Source organism: Microplitis demolitor, chromosome 5 (assembly GCF_026212275.2).
Source record: "Microplitis demolitor isolate Queensland-Clemson2020A chromosome 5, iyMicDemo2.1a, whole genome shotgun sequence".
Classification (NCBI taxonomy): domain Eukaryota; kingdom Metazoa; phylum Arthropoda; class Insecta; order Hymenoptera; family Braconidae; genus Microplitis; species Microplitis demolitor.
Window position 1 is genome coordinate 5,032,227 of NC_068549.1, and position 25,919 is coordinate 5,058,145.

The following is a 25,919-nucleotide window of genomic DNA, read 5'->3' on the forward strand; positions in this document are numbered from 1 at the left end:
TTTTTGCTAAAGTGGGGAGGGTCGAATAAATCGCAAAATCGAATTGTTTTGTATCAACTGGCGGTCCAATAGCAGCAGTCAGTATCATCGACAATGGCAGCAATAGTCCAGATCCTTCTTTACGTTTAAATAGAAACACAGTATTGCAGTTAATTCGCGGAATTATCCATAAAATTTATTGCTCATAGTCATTGTTTAATTAAAATGTGCAGTGTTTGTAAAATTTTAATTGTGTAAAGTGTCTGTGGTGTAGTTAAGTGTTGAGTGTTCAGTGCTAGTGTAAAGTGTTGCGAATTGCTGATGCTGATACCTTTCAAGTTCCTGAGCAAAATCATCTGGCATCGTCTGGTGGGAAATAGCAATTAAGTGACGTTTTTTTAGTTGCAATACACTTGGAGCAATTTAAATTAAATCTCCAAGTGTATTAGGACACCCTTCTGCATATTATTTCTCCACCAAGGTTTGTTCAAACACTTGCGTGTTTTTTTTTTAATTTTTTAAATATTTTTCTATCATATTCTGCCGCCATTTTATTTTGATATACGATTTTTAATTTTCGTCAATTTTTAATAATTTATTTTTCTAATATTTAAATTTACCGCGTAAGTAATAAGAATAATTAATTAATAATAAGGGTGCATTCCAAAACGCGCTACGCTACAGCTGCTCGCAGCGCATTTCGGAATGCATCCATAGTAACACCAATTTGACACGAAATTTAAAAACAATAATTTTTTAATTAATCCAACACTTAATTAAGTGTTAAAAATTATTTTAATTCCATCCAAAAACATACTGGCTGTTTCTTTTTACATATTAAAATTTTTAAAAGCTTATTGTCCCAATAATCATTTAAATTTGAATTTTGAATTTACGCGGGAACATCGCAACTACCGCCATGTTGAATTACGCGCTGCGCGAAGCTGAATTTAAATTCGCCTTTAGTTGTGTCATTAGAATAAGTCTTAAGAAATAAGTATGTATGTATTATACACACTGTAGTATGTGTATTGAGTGGATAATATGACATATGTGTGTGTATAGGGTATAGGTAAAACCGATTTCGGATTCGGAGGCTGGGGTGAAAGTGGACGGTGAATAGAAAATAGTTAATGATTATTATAAATACTTGGTAGTCGTAATTAGTAGGTTTTTTAATACCTTTTTGTACATTTATACTGTTAGTAATTAATAATAATAATAATAATAATAAGATAAAGAATATTGTGTAATTTAAATGATAAAAATTTTTTACGCACATAGTTGTATCCATAACATAATATCCATGACATTGACTTTTTTAAAATAATGATAAAATACAATCGCCAAATAATTATAAATTATTTTTTAAAAATATTTTCTTTAAATAATTATTCAAGTGTTAATTTATTTATTTAAATTTTTAGGCATTACAATTATTACAATGGGTGAGTTTATTTTATTTTTTAAATTAAAGTTTTTTTTTTTAAATTATTTTATTATTTATTTATTTATTAAATTATTTATTGTAATTATTATTAATGTTTAATATTTTATGGACAGAATAATAATAGAACTCGACATTTTATTTTAGTACCGGCTCCAAAAATATAAGAGGCTGTTTTTTAATAGATTTTCATAGAGTTTCTTACGTACTTATATGTAGAACAGTGGAAATGAGTGGGTACATTGTATGGTGAATGAATCACGAATGCTTATGGACGAGGTTTTGTGGAAGTAATTATTTGCTGATCAATAAGGAATGACGTTTTGTTAAATTAGCATATTTTTTTTTTTTAATGAGTAATTATTTTAATGAAATACTCGAATAAATTATTTGATTAATTACTTTAACCATCGCTTAATTTAAATAATAGAACTAGCAAACATCCGACAATTTTTATTTTTTAAAAATAATTAACAATATCTATATATTTATTTATTTAATTATTCGTATTTATATAAAAAAGGTGTGTTAAAAATTTTATGTTAACTATTTAACATTTTTGTGTGTTAATTTAACATACTGTCTTTGTATTATTTTATCAGTTCATTTTTAAGACAAAAAAATTTTAATTGAAACAAAAGTAACTTTTACTCAGTAATACTGTCCAGTGTTAACACTTTTAAAATGTAACTTTAACATAGAGCGTGTGTTAATTCATTAAAGTAACACAAAAAATGTGTTGAACTTAGCATCGTCACTTGCTAAGCTTATATGTACATACATTTTTGTAAGAATCAAAATAACACAAATGAAAGTGTTAAATTGAAATTTAACGTGGGTTGCAGATAACATTTGATGTGTAAAAATTTCAGAACTGGTAACAGAGAATGTCAACATTTTTTGTGTTAATTTTTTACACAAATGAACAATGTTAAAATAACAGAAATTTGTGTAAAGTGTTATTTTAACACACAATTCTGTGTTAATTTTTACAAAATTTTTGTTACTGTATACATGAATAAGTTTTATTAAGGATAAAAAGAGGAAAGAAAAATAAATAATTTTACAAAAGTTACATTTTGAACGATGGATTGCAAGATAAATACTTGATAAGAATAGATTACATGTAAGGGATTGATGGTTAGTTGTAATCCAGTAGCAGCTTTTTAACGATCGTACGAAAAGATTTGTAGGGATAACCGAACAAGTTCATGTCTGAACAAATCGCATTGACTGAATTGGCTATTCTGTTGATAGGCCCAGAACGGACATAGTTTTTTGAAGATTTTACGGTATTTAACAGTTGGCTATGTCGTAGGTCCGTTTTGGGACAGACAAATTAAAAGCATTCGAGTATTTCTGGTGAGTCAATGTGACCGTTTATCACTTTATAAAATAATGAAATGTCGTTAACTTGCTTTATTTTTGCTAGATAATTTATTTGGAGGTAATCATATACTGCGCTAATGTCCAAATTATTAAATTATCAAATAAAAACTAAAATTTTTTTACGACTAAAAAAAATTTCTTGCCCCAAACAATTTTTTCTTGACCTAAAAAAATTTTTTATTCAATTCATGATGCAAAAAATTTTTTCAGATAAGTAAAAACTTTTTTAGAGCGAGTAAAACTTATTTGTTTCAAAAAATCATATTTTTCTGTCTATAAATTAATATTTTTCGACGCTTGTAAACTTTTTTTGACTATCCAATAAAAGTGATAAATTTTATCATTTTTTTCAAGTACAAAATATACGGTCAGAAAAAACTGATTTTTAACTATTTCTGAACTTTTTTTTTTACCATATTTTAATAGTATCAAGTCAATATTACCGTTTATCATTTTATAGAAAAATGAGATATCGTTAACTTGCTTCAAATTTTTATAAAAACACGTAGAACCTGCGTTTGATTTTTTCGAGCCTAGTAACCGGTGTTCAAAATTAAATTTTTGAAAATATGCACACGAAGTTTTTAAAAAATTCCTCGTATGCATTTTCTCATTTTTCTTTTTTTTTTACTAATGTTTAATTATTTTTTCTTACAATAAAGAAATTTCTGGGTGTTTGCTGTTAATTTAATAATTATTTTGTGAGGAAATTTTTTTAGTTAAAATTGTTGATTAATAATTAATTAATTAATGGATTTTTCCTCTTCAATACGAAAATCAGAATGTAAATAACTTGGAATAGTTTTAGTGGATGAGTATTTTAAAAATTTTTGAACGTTTATTATTAAGTGGAGACGTCATGAATAGAGAATGTCGAAGTGAAATTGTTCTACTAAAATAGTTACTTGGAATTCAAAAAGCATATGCATACATAGCAATAGAAATTAAAAATAAATATTCTTTAAGGATTCATTCCACAAGTCTATACATTATGTGTTCTATTTTTAAAAGTACTTCTTTTTTAACTCAATTGTAGTAAAATGTAGACAAATAATAAACCGAACCTAAAGTTAGCAGACTATTAACAATTTTTAGATTTTTTTTTCAACAAATCAATTTAAAAAAAAAAACTAAAAATATGCACATGTAGAAAATTAAAAAAGCTACAAGTGCAATTTTTTCAAAAATTATTTTTTTTATAATTTATCAAACGTAAAAGAATCCAAAATTTATTAGACATTAGCTAAGTTGAGTATCATAGTTAGCAGGCAATAAAAAACTTTTGGATTTTTTTTTTTCAAAATATCATTTACAAAAAAAATAAAAACTAAAAATATGCACGTATAGAAAATTTTAAAAATTACAAGTGCAATTTTTTTTTTTTTTTAATTTATCATTTTAAAAAAAATCAAAAAATTATTAGACGTCGGCTAACTTTAGTATCGTAATTCAGTCACTCCATATAGAATTTAAAAAATATAAATATTAATTATTGTTTATTTAAAATAAATTTAGAATCACAAGGAGGACTTTATCGTAACTCAGGTCCAGGATTATATGAATTTCTTATGGAGGCCGAGTTACAACAGTATTACACAGGTATTAAAGGTAAGAATAAAAATATAAATAAAATAATGTAATTAATTTAAAATAAGCAAGTAATAAAACTGTAATTATTTAAAGGAGATCTAAAAGTACAATCAACTGCCCAATTAAAATATGTGACTGAAGAAGATTTGACAGCCATCGGAATGAGCAAACCAGAAATGCGTCGTTTAAAAAAATATTTCCAAAAACATTTCCCCCAAAATTATTTATCTAAATTCAAAAAAATGCTTTTGCCTAAACGTGAAGAGCCGCCTCCTGGAGCGATAAATGTATTGTCTATTGAAAAACAAGATAAGCCGCCGATAAAAGTTCCAAATAAACATATGATACCAGCAGACGCAATAATCGTTAACAAAGAATTGGGAATCGGTGAATTTGGTATCGTACAACAAGGGGTATGGAGTAATGACGGAGAAAGGATTCAAGTAGCTATCAAATGTTTATCCCGTGAACGAATGCAAAATAATCCAATTGAATTTTTAAAAGAAGCAGCAATAATGCATGCAATTGATCATGAACATATTGTCAGATTGTACGGAGTTGTATTAGATACCAATTCCCTTATGCTTGTTACGGAATTAGCACCATTGAGATCACTATTGGAATGTTTGAAACAGCCAAGTTTACGTGTTAGTTTTCCTGTAATATCACTCTGTGATTTCGCAATTCAAATAGCCGATGGTATGCAATATCTCGAAGCCAAAAGACTGATTCATCGTGATTTAGCGGCAAGAAATATTCTTGTATTTTCGAAAAATAAAGTCAAAATATCGGATTTTGGATTATCCAGAGCCTTGGGGGTTGGTAAAGATTACTATCAAACAAATTTTAATGTAAATTTAAAATTACCCATAGCTTGGTGTGCACCCGAATGTATATCGTACCTCAAGTTCACATCTTCCAGTGACGTTTGGGCTTACGGTGTAACACTTTGGGAAATGTTTAGTTACGGATTTCAACCGTGGGCGGCTCTGACAGGTCATCAAATTTTAGAAGCCATTGACGAACCAAATTTCCAACGGCTTGAACAACCAGACTGTTGTCCCAAAGAGTATTACACATTAATGCAACAATGCTGGCAACATGAACCCGCAAAACGACCGAAATTTTCTGAGCTCATTGAACTACTGCCGGATTTAAAACCTGAACAGGTACAGGCTGTGCAGGATAACAGCGAAATTGGTCAATTGACGTATCGTCAAGGCGATGTCATAACAGTACTAAATAAAGGAGTTAATAATTTATTGTGGAAAGGTGTACTGAGTAATGGAAAAACAGGATTATTTAGTCCGGCTCACACTATTGCATATTTGGGATCAAATTTACCGAGCAATAAACCGGGTGAATTTCTACGAGGTGATGGTAAAAATGCATTTTCATCTCATAGACGTAAAATTCGTACTGATATGATTTCATCACCGCAAGGTGATTTACGTCATACTGGACATGTTGGTTTAGATGGAGCATATTTTGGTGATATAAGTTTTCTTGGTGGTAAGTATCCGCATTTACCGCGACAAATAGTAACTCCTTATAAACCACATGAAGATGCGGCTAATAATTCTAGTCAAATTTTTTATCAAGAATCGCTAAATCATGAAAATACTAATCGTGACAATGCAAATGTTAACAATAATAAACATTCGTCATATGATTCACAAACTAAAAATGGTAATTTTAACTTTTTTTTTGTTATCTTCATTTTTATTTACTTTTTTTTATTTAAGTAAATATATATATTTTGATATTATTTATTTATCTTACAGATAATCTGTGGTCTGATGCAGCTTCGGGACTTACACATGTGGACATGAGTCATAAGAATGATGATCAATCGATTATATCAATGAATATTGATAATTCTGGTAATAATGATCATGAATATCATGAGATAAGTGATGAAGAGAACCAAGACAGCGCGCTGAGATTTGACAAGCCGCTTGATTTTGATTTCGGTCCGAGTTTATTGGATGAAATGGACCAGATGTTTCGGTCACTAGGCAAGTAATTTATGTAGATATTAATTGGTATTTAAAATAGTAATGATGTACTGAGAAAATAATTTATATTTTCAAGAAAAAAATATTTGTTTTAAGTATTTTAGTGACTTAAATAGTGCCGAGCAATTATTTTCTTCAATCAAGTTGAATATTTACTTTATTCGAGTATTTTATTTACTTGCTTAATACTAAGAAAAAAATTTTTCATGATACCAGCATCGAAAATTCAAGTTTCAGTGTCTCTACAGCCAGTCGAAAGAAGCGAATTTCAGTCCAATGTCACGAATTAATATTAGCAAACACGTAAATTGTAAGTGCCTTCAGTCAGCGGGCAGAAACAAACTTGATTCATCCCGAGGGAACAAACAAATAATTTTTCTGCCCGCTGACTGAAGGCTTTCGCAATTTAAACTCTGATACTTGTAATTTGTTCAATAGTAATTTCAGACCATTAATTTTATTTACGTAAATGACAGTTCTGACTGTGATTAAGTTTTATAAAAATTAGTGTCAATAATAAATAGTATTTATAGTCTCTGCTTAATTATAAATTGCAAATGACAATTTACGCTAACGCTAATAGTTGATGACACCATTGGTCTTAAATTAACTTGTTTCTGACTGGCTGCTGACACTGAAACTTTAAGTTCCAATGCAGGTACTCATGAAAAATATTGTGTGTAACTAAGGATGACACGATTTGAAACTTCGGGTGATGTCAGCCAACTTCGGCTGGTCTGAAATCGTTTTGTTTTTTCCCTTGTCACACAATATACTATTATTTTGTCAAAAAAATATCATTAGACATGCCTTTTTTATCTAATGTTCAGATTAGTTTTATATCTTAGCAAACATTTTTTTTTATAAATAAATAAATTTACCCTGCCTAAGATTCTAAGCTAGACCGATCATACGAGACTTATGACGCTCAGCCACGGTGGCTTATTGGAAACCATGTTTTTATAAACTCTTAAGTTATTCATCAATGTCTGTCATCTTAAATATTAATTTACACAACTAAACAATAAAATTTAAATATTTAATAGTTTATAGAAGTAGTTCTCGAAAAAATTGATATATTTTATATTTTTATCAATACCAATGAGAAATTTCATTTTGTTACAAAAAAAAATTTTTTTCTCAGTGCAATAATTTTTTTCAAATTTTTAATTATATCTTTCTTCAATTCCTTTTTTTTTTATTTAAGGTAAAAGCCCCTAAACCCGCTCTTTTTATAATTTCTATAAAAAAAAATTACAACTAAAATTATTATTATTGATAAGTAATTATTTGTGAATCTAAATATATTCAAATATGACGTATCAAATTATTTTATAATAGATTATAAATTTAAATTGAATGACTGTATTCAAAATCGCGCTCAGCCGGGCATTTTTTTACTTAAACGTTCATTCATTTGATTAAATTTAGATTACGTCAAATTTTTTAAGAATTGTTATAACTGTATCTTATTAAATATATTTTCAAAATTCATGAAATTTTATATTATGAAAGAATGAAGTAATATAATTTGTAAATTATTTTCCAAATCACTAAACTTATCATAGTTTAATTGATATTGTCTTTGAGCGACTAAAGGGCCATGTGTTGATCGAGTAATGGTACATAGCAACTTTTAGTGAGCGACTATGGGTACACTCAAGGACCTTATTTAAAAAATTAATAATAATTAATTATCAACATTATTCTTCAAACTTAAATTTTATTCTAATACTCGAAACTTCAAAAAATAACTATAAAAAAAAATATGGCTTTTCATTTTATTTATTAATTTATATTGAGTGATTTAATCTCACTTCAATGAAAAGTGACCGGGTATAGGCTTTTACCTTAACTAAATAATTGCTTTATTGAAGTTTATAATTGTAATAAATTTGAGAACGTATCAACTAAATTGAATAAATATTTACTTGCCTTAAGTAATTGATGCTTCTAGAAATTTATTACTAAACTGAAGCAATAGTACTCTTAAAATAAAAACTATCAATATTATATTAGAAAAAAATGACTTATTTTGAGTATTTATGGAAACAAGAACAATAATTATTTGAATTTAATTTTTTTCTTCTCAATTTAGTAAAGTAAGAGACCCAGTACTCAATTAGGAAACTACTACCCGTTCACTCATGTAATTGTATATCTATAATTACTAAATAAAAATATAGATATACAATTACATGGTGATTGAGTACCAGTTCCCTGATCAGGTACTGGGTCTTTCAACGTAATGGTAAAATTAATTTAAGTAATTTATATGACAGGAACATCATCTCCTTCATCACCACCAGGCCATCCGACATCTGCTGAACAAGAATCGAGTAATGTTAAGAATGAGCTTCGAGAAATGCAATCAAAGCAGAGTAATAAAAAAAAACAAGCAACTGTAAGTTTTTTATTTTGTAGAAAAAAATAAATTTGCATTTGATATAAAATATATTTTTTTTTGTAACAGGTTAAGCCAATATCAGCAGCTGATCAAAAAACACTTTACTCTGCAATAGCGATGGCACAAGAATTAACTGCTCGTTCTATGACAGATCTTGAGTATCCACCGGAGTCACCTGTGACGTCTACGAGTCCATCGAGGCGAAGAAAATTTTCTTTTAAATTACCACATCAACACAGTCCTAAACCGGACAGGCGACACTTTGCTGAAGAAGCTGCGAGTATACCAGATATCCAGGTATGTTATTTTAAAAAAACATTTTTTTTATATCTGCATATTTAATTTTGCTAATTTGGTCGGCGTATTTTTTAAAAATCGAATTTATTTATCGCAATCATTGATTGATTATAATTAAGTTTTTATTACGTTCATTATAAAATTTTTTTTGGTAATTATGCACTTTTAGTCACACATTTTTTAAATTTTATAATGACGATTTTTTAGCGGGAAAAATTTTTTCGAATAATAATCAGAATAAATTCTTGAGATGAAAATATTGTTTATTGATGATCAATAATTAAGTAAATTCTTAATCAAAAATATTTTTGTTTTGAAATAATATCATAATTTCGGCGTCATATACTTGTTAATGGGAGATTTATTTAAAAGCGGGTAAAGGACTTGTGCATAAATACCAAATTTGTATTTTAATCAGACGTAAAATAAATTTTTTATTAAAACATAAATTTGATATTTAGCAAAGATAAAAAATATTTTTAACTTTAATCAAAATAAAATTTAAAAAATTGCTTTTTCTATTTTTATAAATACAAAGCTAACGAATAAAGGTGCTTTTATTTTATTTTCTGCATAGTAAATATTGCGTTTTACTAAAATAATAAATGCTTTGACAATTTTTAAAATTAACAAAATATTATTTTTACAAAATATCAAAAATAAATTTGTATTTTAATTTAGAAAAAAAAAAAATCGAAACATGCCCTTTTGTTCGTCAGCAACTTAAATTTGATAAAATTATTTAAATAAAAATCAATCAAACTTTATATTTTATTAATATAGAAACTATCTCTGATAAAAAAACTCTAATGAAATCTGATTAAAAAATTCTGATCGGTTTCAATCGGAAAAATGATTGATAAAAAATTACAGTAGGACCTCGTTATAAGACTACGCGTTTTAAGACTCTTCCCCTCAATTTGTTAAAACTCGCTCGGAACACTTCCCCCACCAACTACTCAATAAAAGTTTTGTGCCGAAACCTCGCTATAAGACTAACGACCAGTCCGACTAAAATCGAGATAAAATGTACATACATAAAGATTGTACATTAAATAATTTATTTTCATAAATAATACTTCAAATTTCGTCGTATCACATAATTAATTAACAGAAAAGAACGACTAAATTCTGTTTATTTATGATTATATATGAAATAGATTCACTGTATAATAGAGTAGAGTTGAACCGAATACATAAATAAAACGCAAAACGGCGATAGTCTTATAGCGAGTTCCTACTGTATTATTTTTCAATTCATTCTGATTGAAATATTTCAATCGGATTCAATCGGAAACATAAATTATTATTTTCCAATTGATTTCGATTAAAATATTTCAATTGGAAAATAATAATTTATTTATCCAATCAAATCCGATTAAATCTGAGTAAAATATTTCATTCGGATTCCATTGGAGAATAATCGAAAAAAAAATTATTATTAATTGAATTCGAATAAAATTCAATCAGTTAATCGAAGCGCTCCCATGCATTCCGATTGACTGACCAAATCCGATATAAATCCGATCTAGTTTAATCAGATTCAAACGGAGTTCTTAACCAAAAACAATTAAAATAAAACCGCGAAAACTTAAATATTTAAAAGTACTATAGCATTTGGTAGTTAGAAAAAAAATACTAATAATTACATTTTTTTTCCACTTATTCCTTATCCTCCTCCATCATTATGTTTTACTTTTACATTACCTATACTTTACAAATAATTTATTCTCTTATTTAACAACCATAAAAATAAAATAACTTAATTTTTGCATTACATAAATTAAATATTTTATTTTAAAAAGTGGTTATGTTCAAGTTTGCAATCATTATCATCAACTGTTTCAAGTTTAGAATCACTTGGAGCACCATCGACTTTAAAATTACCCTTGTGGGACAAAGCTTCAGCAGAATTTTGTTTTGCTAAATCCCGTGAACTCTTGACAAAATCGAATGCCTGGACGACATACATGGATATGGCATTTGATAATCACATGTTAAACAATAAAGCAATGAAACAAAACCTAGTCAAATCAACAGAATTTTTAGAAGCCAGTAACAGTAACAGTAAATCTGCTGGTAATTACGGTAATATCGTGTCAGGCAATTCGCGTAATAATTTAACCCAAGGTATTAATGGTAAAGCATCGCGTTTATCAAGCCCGAATTTAAATATTACCAAAGACGCGCGTAGAATATCCGCTAGTTACATCGATCGTTACTTCGAACAATCAAAAAACTACGACACAGATGACGCGTTAGATTGTGCGACTGATGCATTCAATTGTTACAAAGAAAATATAGCAGACAAAGATTTAAAATCCAGCGGTAGTTTAACCGACGGTAATGACGAATTTTCAAATAATTTTTACAAGTACACGTTAATCGACGAGCCTAAATATACATTGACTGATGATCCTAAATATTTAAATCAAATAATTAATAAGCAAAAGTTTGATGACATTAGAAATTTACGAAGAAATTCATATATCGCTGAGAGTATGAACAAAAACTCGTCATCTAATAGTAGTATTTTATCAAACAAATATCAATCTGATGAAAGATTTAAAAATTCAGTGCCTAATAAACGTACTGTAGACTATGATATATTTGATAAATTTAGTAAAAAAAATCTAAATGGAGATGAAATTAAAAATATAAAAGTTGTTACTGCTGGTACTTCTGCGGGTGGTTCTACTGCGGGCGCTAGTGCGTTATCTAATCAGGATGTAAATAGTGCATGTGGATTATCATCAAATAGAATGGGCAATTTGAAACAAATGACTTCAATATCAACGGATAATTCAAACGATTTCGTAAATTCAGTTCGCGTTAATTCCCAAAATTACCAGAAAAATGAATTTAAAAAAAAAAGTTGCGATTTATTGCCGTACTCAATCCTACACAATCCCCTTTTTATTTCCGAGCCGATAAAAAAAGATATTGATATCAGCAGCAGCAGCGGATCGGAAAGTTTGCGATTAAATTTTGAACGTTTGAGATTACAGTCGGATATTGAAACTAAAAATCAAATTCAACTTAATAGTAAAATTTCAATTGGGGATAATTATCAATGTGGAATTTTTAACTCGAAAAATGTAAAACATTATCCAGATGATAAGAAACGACTAGATGATGGTATTAAATTGACATCAAATACAGCGACAGCGCAATTTGATAATAAAAATATGGCGCGAAATTCACGAAATTCAGAATTAATTCCGATAATTAAGTCTGATTTAAACAGCGTCGATGTACCGTCAAATGATAAATTTTTTTCATCCAATGAAAATGGTGTTGCGATCCGCGATCCGACAAATCGCGCTAATAATATGACCCAAAAAAAATTGACCAATGAACCAACGGCCACGGGATTAGAATTACATTTGAATACTGGGGTACGTAATAAAATGGGTATTAATTCTAAAACACAGCAACGGTTATTAGAATTTCCTAGACGATGTCGTAATGAATTAATTAATAGGAATAATAAACTAATAAAACAGTCTGGGTCAATAGACAATAATAAAATAGATATAGATAAAAATCCATGTCGTCCGCGTACTTTTTCATTGTCCGATGCTGTAAAAAATACATCAAGAAAAAGTATACGATCATTTTATTCGAGTAGTCAGTGCAGTGATGATTCAGATTCGATTTTTTACTCGGACACAGACATACGGAGTCGATTGAAAATTCAGCGACGACGTAAAAAAGCTTCGGGAAATTCTAAAATTGGTTATAATAAAAAAAATCGTGAGTCTATTGGTGTATATCCTAATGACGGCGCGACATCTTACCCGGGTATTCAAAATTCCGAAAAATCACCACTGCCTTCGACGAGTTTTTTAAATTCTTTATCCTCACAATTTTCGTTGTGCAATCAGACGGTATCTTGGCCTGAAAGCGCGCCAAGTTCTAGTCAAACTTTTACCAGTAATTCGGAATTAGACTCTGATACTAGTTCGGAATATTCTGAATTTATGAATGACACATGAATTTAAATTTTTAATTATTAGTATTGATTACAACGATGACGTAACGATATCCGCAATGCTCTAATTTTAAAATGGCCTGTAAAATATTTTTTTTTAATGAAAAATTTGAAATTAGACGAGATAAAATTTAAATAATTTTATATTTGAATTTAATTTAATTATTAATTTTTAAATTAATTGCACCTTGCCGCGCTTTCTCTTTAGACATTTCTTATTATTCACAATAATTTGGTATAAAAAAAAAAAAAAACAGTAATAATTTTAAAAAATAATCAAAAAGAAAAGAAATTGTTAAAATTGACAGTAAAGCCTTTTGGAAATTTTGATACATTTTGAACAATTGTAATATTTAAATAGAGTTATGTAAAAGCAAAGTGGATTTTTTGATGCTTTGGTGATCAGTGTTAATATATGAGGCATTTTTATTAGTATTATTATTTATATATGTTTAGTTTGAATCACAATAGACAATAAGAAGGATGAATAATAAGTTTAATAGGTGTACTAAGAGAAAGTGAAGCGTCGGATCGATCTTCACTGGCTATAAACCCCTAAAGTACTATCAAGTACTGCGTGTGAATGGACGGAAACTGTATTGAATGTACATACGGTGATCATGTATTAAAGGTCGGTGCGGTTTATCGACCCCGGCTACTCATACTAGACCAACAACCGTAAGAAAATAGAATCAAATTAACAATCATACTTTCGAATATTAATTTTTAATTTATTTATTCATTTTTTTAATGATTACTGATAACTAGTATATTTTAATATATCCCGCGTGAAAAAGGAATTCATTACAAAAATATTTGTAATGATGAGCTTTCAAATTTTGGGCAATTTTGAATTTGAAGATTCTAAAAATAAAAAATTTATTATTTAATTAGTTTATGCAGATGTTTCATTCTTAATTGAGTTACTTAAAGTTCAGATCAAAGAAAAAAAAGATCACAAGAATTCAAAATTTTCGAATTTTTTTTTTTTTTATGAAAGAAATCAAAAAATTCTGAAGTTAGCAGGCAATTAATAATTTTTGATTTTTTTTTCAACAATTTAATTAAAAAAAAAACTAAAAATATGCACATGTAGAAAATTAAAAAAACTATCGGTGCAATTTTTTGAAATATTTTTTTTTTTAGTTTATTGTTTTTAAAACAATCCAAAAATTATTAGTCGGCTGCTTTTAACACAAAATTATAATCTTGAAGTTATCAATAAATGATTATTTGTATGTTTCAATTTTGAATCGACTCAAAATTTAAAGCTCATTGAAAATGAAGATTTTTGGAACGAATTTTTTTATACACGCGTGATTTACTTATTCATTCATATGTGAATGCTTTCATATGTAATATATTAATTTATAATAAATGAATTTCTTAATTATTATTTAAATTATTAAAAATAATATTTTAATATTTATTATTAAAATTATTTATTAATTTATTATTAAATTGAATAGACTCGTAGTAAGACTAGATTAGTGGGTTTTATAAAATAACAATCACTAAAATTAGAATAGGTATAAAAATAGATACAAAAAAAAAAAAAAAACAAAAAACAAGAAGAAAAAATAATTTAAATTTTGTTTGTTTGTTGGAGCCGGTTTTTCGAGACGATATATATTTAGACACAATTACCATACATATACATATATATATGTGACCATGTTTTACATATATTTATATACGCTTAGAATGATATTATGCTTGTACTATATCATCGATAGTAATCTGATTATCATGTTATTGTGAAATTTTTTATACAATTTACAACTTTTTTACAATTTAAAAGTTGAGGAACAAATGGGCATAATTGTAATTTTGTAAAAATTTTATAAGAATGAGACAATTTTAAATTGAGTTGCATGGACCATTTATATGATACATTTTTTATTTTTATACGAAAAAATTTTTATACATAACTATAATAATTTTTATAATTAAAAATATATATATTTATTTTTATTATCATCAATTATTGATTGATTGATTGGGAATTATTTATTGCATTGAATTATGCCCTTTTGTTTTTTTTTATTGCTCATAATTTGTATGCTCATTATATATAAATATAAAAGATATTCTACAGTTATATTAAATGCAATAAATATTTATTATTTATATCCTTTTTTAATATATACTTAATAAGGTGACCCAAAACAACCAAGTACTTTTTTCGAGTTTTATATGAAAATTAGTTGGCAATTAAAAAAATTACAAAATTAGTTAACATTTTTAAGAACCCTCTCCATAAACCAGTTTTATAAAATATTTTATGTAACTCTTGCCGAAGAAATACACTGTCAACTGGCTAAAGTCAGCTTTACAAAATTTTATACAGTAGGACCTCGTTGTAAGACTACGTGTTATAAGACTCTTCCCCTCAATTTGTTAAAACTCGCTCGGAACACTTCCCCCACCAACTACTCAATAAAAGTTTTGTGCCGAAACCTCGCTATAAGACTAACGACCAGTACGACTAAAATCGAGATAAAATGTACATACATAAAGATTGTACATTAAATAATTTATTTTCATAAAGAATACTCCAAATTTCGTTGTATCACATAATTAATTAAAAGAAAAGAACGACAAAATTCTGTTTATTTATGATTATATATGAAATAGATTCACTGTATAATAGAGTAGAGTTGAACCGAATACATAAATAAAACGCAAAACGGCGATAGTCTTATAGCGAGGTTTGGGCGCAAACGCTGTTAAGTACAATCGTGGGGGCACCTCAATTGTAAGAATTTTTTCCCCCACAGCCCGAGCTAGTCTTATAACGAGGTCCTACTGTGTTATAATACAATGCTTTCTGATTGGTCAAAAGTATGATTTAATATATATTTAACCCCTGAATTTCAATGAAATGCCAGAGTATATCCCTACTCAATATTTCAAGCCAATGACTAATCTATCACCTTTCTCTCTTATGACGTCACTTTAAATTTAGCTACCTTATTAACATGACCAAAATCTAGACTGCACATGCGCATTCAATTAATCAGCACACGCATGTGTAGATGAATGCAACATCAGCTGAATTTCATAACCTTACATACCTTTATTAGTTGATACGACATAACACCAAAGTTGACATTTTTTATTGAGTCGTTTTGTTAACTGAATAGTATTAAATAAAGTATCCGGTTTTATAAAGTATGAATCTTTTTTAATTATGAATAAAGTCAATTATTTATAACTTGCCCTGGCAGGTCTGAATTACGGTAAATTACTGTAATTTACCGCATTTTCCAGTAATTTACCGTAGAATACTGGATTTCTACGGCAAATTTGTCGCACGGAAAAAAAATAGTAGTGGCTACTCTCTGTGATAGTACTGAGTACTTTGGGTAAAAAAAAAATTTCAGACAGTACTGTATGCTATCTAGACTATATCCACTACTCTCTGGATAGTATTGAGTACTATCCCTGACAGTACTATTCAGTCTAGATAGCATACAGTTTTTTTTACCCAAAGTACTCAGTACTATCCCAGAGAGTAGCCACTACTATTCTTTTTCCGTGTAAGCACCGTATAATTTTATTATTCTTACAGTTTTTCCAGTGCAATACTTTATTTGTCGATAAAATAACCTAGACCTGCCGTAATTTTACGGTAAAATACCGTAATTTACCGTACAATACCACGTCCTTTTCGGATATCGTAAATTGCGGTAATTACCTTAATTCGGATCCACCAGGGTCGACTATATAAAGCTGACTATAAAGATTAAAGGGAGTTTTTCTTCGTGCATTCATTACATATACTATTGTTTACATCTAGTGAAACGGTTCTTGAAACGTTAAATCAACAAATTTTCATATGACACTCGAAAAAAAATAATAGATTTTTTTGGGCCACTCTAATACTTAAAAATAATTATAATAATAGTTCTATTAATTAAATATATATATATATATATATACATATATATATATATTTTTTTTTTATACCTGGAAAAAAAAATTATTCAAATTAAATTTTCTGCTGCTTTGTCCTTAAAATATTCAAATCGCTTATATTTACATTGCATACTGGAACATTATTTATAAATATATATTAGACTGATTTAAAAAAATCGACTATTTTATTTTTTTTTTAATTATACGGAAAATATTGTTCTAGATAACGAAAAAAATTCTGTTAAAATTTGAGCTCTTAATATTGATATTAATAACCACGTCATCGCAATTTTCGATTTCCTGTTTAAATAACATGGGAAAATTTTTTTTAAAGTTTAGAATTTTATTAGTCATCTGCGAATCAGTGTATCGGAAAAATTAATAGACATTTCTGTTGGAAATTGAACGCTCTATAAAAAAGTTCTCTTGTTATTTTTTGATATATTTGATTTTTGAAAAGTTATTCAATGTCAAAGTGGAATTCACAGTAAATTTTAGTATTATTTGACTTTTCCGGTGAAACTGTCAGACTTTTCGTAAAATATTACATGACTTTTTTTGTAGATCATTTTGTTTCCTACTAATTATCTTTAACCAAGTTTCCAAAATTTTTTAAAGTTCTTAAGTTATTTGCATTTAAAAGTAAATAATTAAAATCGGCCAGAATACGATTTCTTGGAACAATTTCATATTTAAATGCAAATAAGTAAAGAGCTTTCAGGAATTTAGGAAAATTTGTAAAAAGTAAGTTGTTGAAAATGAAATAATCTACAATAAAGGTCTCATAACATTTCGAGGTAAGTCTGATAGTTTTGCCGAAAAAGTCAAATAATACTAAAATTTACTATAAATTCCACTTTGACATTGAATAACTTTTCAAAAATCAATAAATAATAAGAGAACTTTTTTATAGAGCGTTCGATTTCCAACAAAAACGCTTATTAATTTTTCCGATACACTGATTCGCTGATGAGTGATAAAATTCTAAACTTTAAAAAAAATTTTTCTCATGTTATTTAAACAGAAAATCGAAAATTGCGATCACGCGGTTGTTAATATTAATATTAAGAGCTCAATCTTTAATAGTATTTTTTTTCGTCATCTCGAATACTATTTTCCATATAATGGTCGATTTTTTTTTTCATCAGTCTAATGTATACATATAAAGGTTTTTTTTTTTTTTAATTTAATTTTATAACACCTAATCAGTATTTTATTTTATTTTGTTTTATTTTATTTTATCCCAAATCTATTTTTTTATTCCCGCAACTTACTTAGGCGACACTGTCAGAAGAGGCTAAGGAAGTATATAATAGTCTGGTTGAGACACAGACATTAGACAATACGACGGACACAAATCCACTTCGAATGTTACGATCTGGATTACCAGTAAGACCTCGTGTACGTGGAAATAAACAACTCAGTTTGGGTCTTACAGCACCGCATATTGACGAAATCGTTGGATTATCTGATAACAATAAATTGTCAACGGATTTTTATCACGTTGGATCATCAACATTTCCAAAGATGGGTGAAATGTCGGTCAACAATTCATCCATTTCTATTTTTACTACACAATCTTTAGAGCGACACAACTCATTGATGAATATTGAAAATAGTCAGAGCCAAAATAATATTGAAGAAAATCCAATTCCATTACCGCCGCGTGACAGATCAAGAACATTGCAATCTAAATCAAATTTACCGCGACATCAACGAAAACATCCATTAATTATTCCTGGAGGTGGAATTTCTCGAACGTTGGCTAAAGCCATTGCAACATCATCAGCTGAAGATCAGATTGATGGAGTGGCTCCTTCGTTCAATTTATCTAATCCAAATGTGTCTTTCTCCACGCCAATGATTCCAACAGCCAGTCAAACGCCGAATGCAGCACCTAATAGGTAATTTAAATATTCATGAATATATGACATAAACTATAAATTTTCTATTGTAAAACTCAAATGAGAGCTTGAATTAATTAAACTAGAAAATATATATATTTTTTTTGATAAAGTAAATATATTTAGGGCATTTTTGTTAAATCGTGTAGAAAATAGATCAATTTTTTAATTTAAAAAAAAATAACAAAAAAAAAATTGTTTTTTTGTAAGAATTTTTTTTTCTTTGTGAAACTTTTATTTAAAAACAAATTGAGGTAAAGAAGAATAAAATAAATTGTACCCAGAAAAAAAAAGATTTTTTGCGCCAAAAAATTTGGATTATGAAACGAAAAGAAAAATTTTCTTGGGACGAAAAAAAATTTCTTGACGCTAGAGATTTCTTCTTGCCCTTCAAAATTTTTTTCTTGGTTCAAGAAAATTTTTTTTTGCCTCAAGAAAATTTTCGTTTGCAATTCATAGTTTAAAAAATTTATTAGGGCAACTAAACATTTTTTCTGGACTCAAGAAAATCTTTTCTCGTTCCTCAATAATTTTTTTTGGCTCAAGAAAATTTTTTCTTGGCCTAAGAAAATTTTAATTCTCAATTCATAATTTAAAAAATTTACTAGGACAAGTAAAAATATTTTACTCCAAGAATTTCTTTTTTTTGCGTCGAAAACCGTGGAGTCATTCCATAATTTAGAAAAAAAAAACAGAAATTTATTTGAAATATTTAAAATTTTAAACCAATACAAAGAACATACTGGCGATTTCCGGTGCTATAATAACTGTAGTTTTCTGTGATTTGATTATTTGTAATCATAATGATAAATATATTAAAAAATGATATCTACGTCTCCATTTTCCTCTTGTTATTAAACCTGTAACTTTATGTGGGTACAAAGAACGAATTTAAATATATAAATTATTTTACAGCCCAGATGAATTCGAACGACGCATCGATTCCGAATTATCAGCTTTAGACTCATTGTCAATAGAAAATAATTGTTTACATCCCTGTGGAATTATATCCGAAGATTTACTTGAAAATTCTGATTTATCAGATGACAGTTTGAGAGAAAATCAATCTAATGTTAACTGTGATGCTGTTAAAAACTCAAATTATTTTATAAATTCCGATAATCCTCAGACTTTAAGTGATAGGAAACCATCATTTGATAAAAAAATTGAAAATATTTCAGACAATATAAATATTGCAGATGATAAAAACAATTCAATGTCGATAAATGGATTAGTTCAAGTATCGAGTAGTTCTTTAGCGGCAGTTAAATCTCAAGCATCCTCAGAATTGAACTATGCAGTAAATAAAACGACAAGTTCATTGAATCCGTTTGATTCTAATATGACAGAGAATGAAACAAAAACAAATGTTGAAAAAAACAGTGAATTTAAAAGTAATACGACAGGTAATGTATCTAAAATTCAAACTACAGACGATAGAAGAGCACGTGTCAGTGATCTTTGTCGACAATCTGACCATGTATCATGTGAAGATTTACTTGAGTTTGCGTGTGACAGACCAAATGTACTCAGAACTCGTGGTCCCCACAATGGAGCACAATCAGATGAGGTTCGTATAATGTTGAAAGTTTTACAAGATCAATCAACACCTGAATCCTGTGTCAAGGCTCTTGATGTGGCCAATTGGGACATATTAGCGGCTATTAAATTAGAACGTCTTCAAGCGTTGCTGAAAAAAGAACATAAACTTTTACCTCTTGAAGAGTGCAAAATTATGCTGAATCAAAGTGATGGGGATATTGTTAAAGCAGCTGCTGCAATTAAAAACACTGATGACAGTACTGCAGTCTGATTAAAAAAAAATTTACGTTAAAATTTATTCATAAATTTTAATTGTAATATTCATTATTATTTATTTACTTTTGTCTGTTGAAATTTCAACTTTATAATCTGTGTTCATATATATTTATATATATATGTATGTATATATATATTTATAATATGTGGAAAGACATACCATTACCATGATCATAAATTATTTATTTATTAAGTTTATATATTATTACATCTCAGGTAAAACAAATTCAAAAACTAGGCCGGAAATTTGAAAATTTTCTATTATATATTAAGTCGGTTGAACTTTTTCAAAGTTCTATAATTTCACTAAAAAAAAAAAAAAAATACTATGGCCGAAAATAGGCCGGCTCTATTTATCGGCCTGATTATTGACTAACAAAATTTCGGCCAACTTCGGGTTTTTCCGATGAAATTTTATGGTTACGTGATTCCGACCAGATTTAGAGCTTTGATTATTTTTCGGCAAAATAGTTTTACCTGGGATCGTAGCGCATTTTTAAGTTATCAACTATATATGATACGATAATATAAATGTGGTCATATAAAAATTATTGACTTCCCAGTAGACTAATTTAATTTATAGATATACATATTAATTGTATTTAAACTGTTGAAAAAAAAAAAAATTATTTTGGTTGAGTTACATAACCTCTTATGTAAAAGTTACAGGTTCGTTAGATAATTTCCAACATTATGAGATTATTATTTTTATTTTCAATACACAGAAAACTTTATGGTGAAAATTATCCAAATATTTTAGGTAACTGTAGGATAATTCTACTTTCTAAAGAAGTAATCTACGAATTTAAATGATGTTTCGTACATAAAAAAAATATATATACTCCAAGAAAAGTACTTTACTATACTACATAGTGATATATATGATTTATTAGTAACATTTATTAATTTATTTTAATATTCGCAATAAATAATAGAAAAAAAACCCGTGTGCCAGGAAATTTAAAAATTCGAACTTTTTTAAAATTTTGTACTTCATTGCATAATATTTTGGTCCCAGTAAGTAGAGGTGGATAGTTCCGGACCTGTATAGTTCCATGAAATATGTCTTTTGTCGGAGACGTATCCAATCGTTCCTCAAAATTCACTTTAGTACACTCACTAGTTCTTTTTTATCCGCCAATGCCGTCATTTACCAACAAGCAGTAAAGCAGCAGAATAATTTTAGATTGGTGATTTTTTATGGAACTTTGAGTTGAATAGCAATCATAATTCATTCTCTGTTTGGTATAAAATAATATAGTTTGTCGTGAATGCGTCTTAAACACATAGGTCGCATAGCATAATGTTGTGTATACTAGAGTATTTTGTATGTCTACGTTCTAAGTACTGAACTTTTATGAGATTTAAAAATATTAAATAGTTCCACGGATATGATTTCAGGAAACTAGTTCCTTCTCGCTCCAGAAACGTTCCAGGTTCAATTCGATATGTTCCTGGAACTATCCACCTCTACCAGTAAGAGAAAGAACCTCGGAAATCGCCCCCACTATCGAAAATTTATAAAGTGCGCATGCGTAAAGAAGTGGGAGATATTTAGTACACAGAACATTCAGAGTGGAAGTAAAAACCGATGACACCCGAAGTCTAATCTTTTGTCAGGATGACAACAATTAAATAAAAAAATTGTAATTCGAGTGTTTTCGTAAATATTCGACTTTTTTCATTTATTCCGGAACCGATAGGTTAAAATGAAGCGATTAAGTGACGCTTTGACGTAAAAACGAATCCTTCTATATACTTTTCATTATTATTTTAGGATATTTAATTAAATATTCTAAATTATATTCGGTATAAAAAATTTCTATATTATCGGTAATTTTCACCATAAATCCATACTGCCCTTACAATACTATTTGTGTAGTAATTTTATAGTAGATTTTTTTTCGTAAAAAATACTTACTGAAAAAATCTCTGTATTAAAAATGGCTTTAAGGTTGTAGCAAAGCTTGACGATTAAAAAATCAAAGATACTTTATAATTTAATAATACGAAATAAATTTTTAGTTTATTTTTAAGGGCCATTAGAGTGAAATTTATTTATTTCACGTGAATTTTATGAAAATATTTAACTACTAGACTTATTGGAGGAAAAAGTCCGATCTTTACGTAGAGAAAAAAATATTCAATACATATCTAAACTGTGAGAAACTTTTTATATATTAGCTTGTATGTTTTTGATGATTCATTTGAATATTTAAATCAATGGCAATCAATATTATAAAAAAATACGAAATAATAATTTAATTGTTTTGTGTACTTTTATATATTTGTATGTTTAATGAAACGACTACTTATCAAAACCAAAAAATTAAAAAACAAAATAATTTCTTCCATACACTCTTGTAAAAAAAGTCCTTCCAAAAATATTCCAAAAAAGTTTGATGTGTAGAACTTCTAAACTCGATACAGATTAAAACTTCGATGAAATTATTGATTTATACACTGAAAAGTTCCAAAGTCGCCACATTTGGACCTTTAACCCATATAACAATCTTGTTCAAGGTTTGAGCAAGCCTGGTCTCAAGTTCAATAAACAGTGTCTTTTCCTACCTATGTGTCTTGCTGCAGATACTTGTGGATAGATTTCAATAGTCAGTCTAGTGCCAGCCTTACACAAGAAATTCGTACCGATTAAAATTGTAGTTACTACAATGGCAGCTGTAGTTGAGGTTACTACAAGTTGGAGTAAAAAATTGTCAGCTCCAACTTGGAATAACCTCAACCACATGTGCAGTAACGCCAACTACAATCATCTATGTTCACTACAATATGTAGTTGTCAGTACTATTTATGTAGTATCCTTTACTACATACTAAAGTACCCATTACTACAATATATTACTACAGTATTGTGGTTGGAAGAACCACAAATTTTTTTCCGTAGTGCACAAATTTCTATATTTTGAAGTATTTATTATTTGCAATGATAAACACAAAAAAATTGTGGTTATTCCAACGACAATACTGTAGTAAAACATTGTAGTAGTGGGTACGCCAATGTATAGTAAAGGATACTATGTAAATACTACTGACTACTAAATATCGTAGTAAATATTGACGATTGTAGTTGGCGTTACTGCATGTGTGGTTGAGGTTACTCCAAGTTGAAGTTGGAATTTCTTTACTCTTGTAGTAACCTCAACTACAGATGCTGCTGTAGTAACTACAATTTTTTTTGTGCAAGCTTTAATTTTTAAAAACCGAGAGAAAAATTGGAAATTTGTTTGATGAGCTGCGAACATCGTTTCCTTAGACCCCCCCCTCTCCATAAGTGCGAACGTATTTTATAAATGGCACCTGTCAAACTTTTTTAGAATCTTTTTGGAATGAATTTTTTTACATGGGCATAAGATATTGTGTTATCTATCGTTTAGTTTTATATATTTATATATATAAATATATATTCTAGTTGTGATTGATGCCATATTGTATATAATATGGTATTTCTAGTTGTTTACTAATTGCTTATGTAGATTTTTTCTGCATATATTTACTGTTTGGTTATGAAAAAAAAAAAAAAAAATGAAATATATATTTATTATAATTAAATTTGTTTATACTATTAATTTGACTTTAGTGTGAATTAACATCAATAAATTTATTTATATAGTTATTAATACAATGTATTCATTGATTAGTTAAATTATATAATAGATTCAAAAAACCGGATTTGCCGTTAATTTATATTCATTGACGTTGAAATAAAATAACTAAAGGCTTCCTCAAAGTGATATCCAGTGTCATTTAAAATTTATTTATGTTTAATATTATACGACAAATCATGTCTTCGGTAAATATAAATTTATATATTTAAGAGTGATGTATTTATCACTTTTGATGAGTCTTTTTATAAAATTTTTATAACCATTTTTATTTTTATTTAAAAATTATAAAAAAATCATTATTGTGTATTTTATGTACAAGATTTTATATACAAATATATATATATTGGAAATCATACATATAATAGTTTGTTTTCTTTTTTATTATTAATTTATAGCAACCTAAATGGAAACGAATGTTTCTACCCGCTGTATGCACGTACTTTTGAATTGCAAATTTGCTAGTAATTACACTGATAGAAGGATTTCTTTGGATTTAATAAACCATTTCTTAATATTTAAAAAATGGTTTATTAATGAACAGGCTCAAATAAATATTTATTAACAGTCAACACATTACTTGTTAGAGCGTGTTTCCTTGCACCAAAAAAATATTTATTAACGTATAAAAAATGATTTATTAATATTTAATAATTCATTTATTTGACGCAATTTAACGTATTTGAAGATATAACTTAATTCTCTCATAATATAAATAATAACAATATTTTTAAAAATTTATTTCAAGTGGGAAGATGAAGAATATATCATAATAAAAAAATAATTTTTATTAAATAATTAACAAACAATTATTTAAAATAATTTTTATATTTTATATAAAATATGGTCGTGTGGCAACGCTTACTACTATCCAGTTAGTCTCATGCTAATATATACAACTACATATGATTGTATGCAGCCATCTATCAATACTATTCGCCAAAGAATTATTTGTTAATTATTAATAAATATTTATTTGTCTCAAAGAAGCTTCTCACAAGAGTTTTAATAAATCTAGTTTATTACTCTCAAATAAATCTTTCTATCAGTGTATTTGCAGCATCGGGTTGAAAATTAGCTTGCTTCGACTGGCTGAAGAGACACTGAACCCATATAACAATCTTTTTCAATTCTTTAGCAAGTTTGTTTTCAAGACTGATAGGTGCTAAAGTCTTTTTCTACGTATGTGTCTTGCTGAAGATACTTGTGACCAGATTTAATTGCAAGCCTTACTTACACAAGAACTTCGTGCCAGATTATATCTCAATTCTGGAGGAAGACTACACGGAAAAAACTAGATAGCACTGGTTACTGTTCTGCACAGTAATCGACGAACAATAACGGGAAAAATACATTTTAACATGACTGATTCATATTAGAACAGGAGTGAGTCATAGCTTATCGCGGATATCACTGGAAACTATATATCTTGCAATATACTGGAAAACATATATGAAAAATACAAAACATACTATATATTAATTAATATACTACTTTCAATATAATATATCAATATAAAAAAAGATATATGAA

General features: G+C 27.9%; 1 protein-coding gene across 5 annotated transcripts; it reads left to right on the forward strand.

Moving 5' to 3' along the window:
• The first annotated feature begins 1,050 nt into the window (after positions 1–1,050).
• Positions 1,051–24,299, forward strand: LOC103568195 (activated Cdc42 kinase-like). 5 transcript variants are annotated; one of them, XM_053739034.1, is made up of 11 exons: positions 1,051–1,145; positions 1,407–1,427; positions 1,574–1,716; positions 4,331–4,423; positions 4,499–5,917; positions 6,008–6,094; positions 6,190–6,423; positions 8,706–8,827; positions 8,897–9,127; positions 18,321–18,946; positions 19,862–24,299. In XM_053739034.1, the coding sequence occupies exons 3-11, from the start codon at positions 1,680–1,682 to the stop codon at positions 20,757–20,759; spliced, it is 3,747 nt and encodes a 1,248-aa protein (XP_053595009.1). In that variant the 5' UTR covers positions 1,051–1,145; positions 1,407–1,427; positions 1,574–1,679; the 3' UTR covers positions 20,760–24,299. The 5 variants fall into 5 exon arrangements, with proteins under 5 accessions (XP_053595009.1, XP_053595008.1, XP_014300762.1 ...); XM_053739033.1 differs by having other exon boundaries at positions 4,499–6,094; XM_014445276.2 differs by lacking the exon at positions 1,574–1,716 and having other exon boundaries at positions 1,052–1,145; positions 4,499–6,094.
• The last annotated feature ends 1,620 nt before the right edge of the window (positions 24,300–25,919 follow it).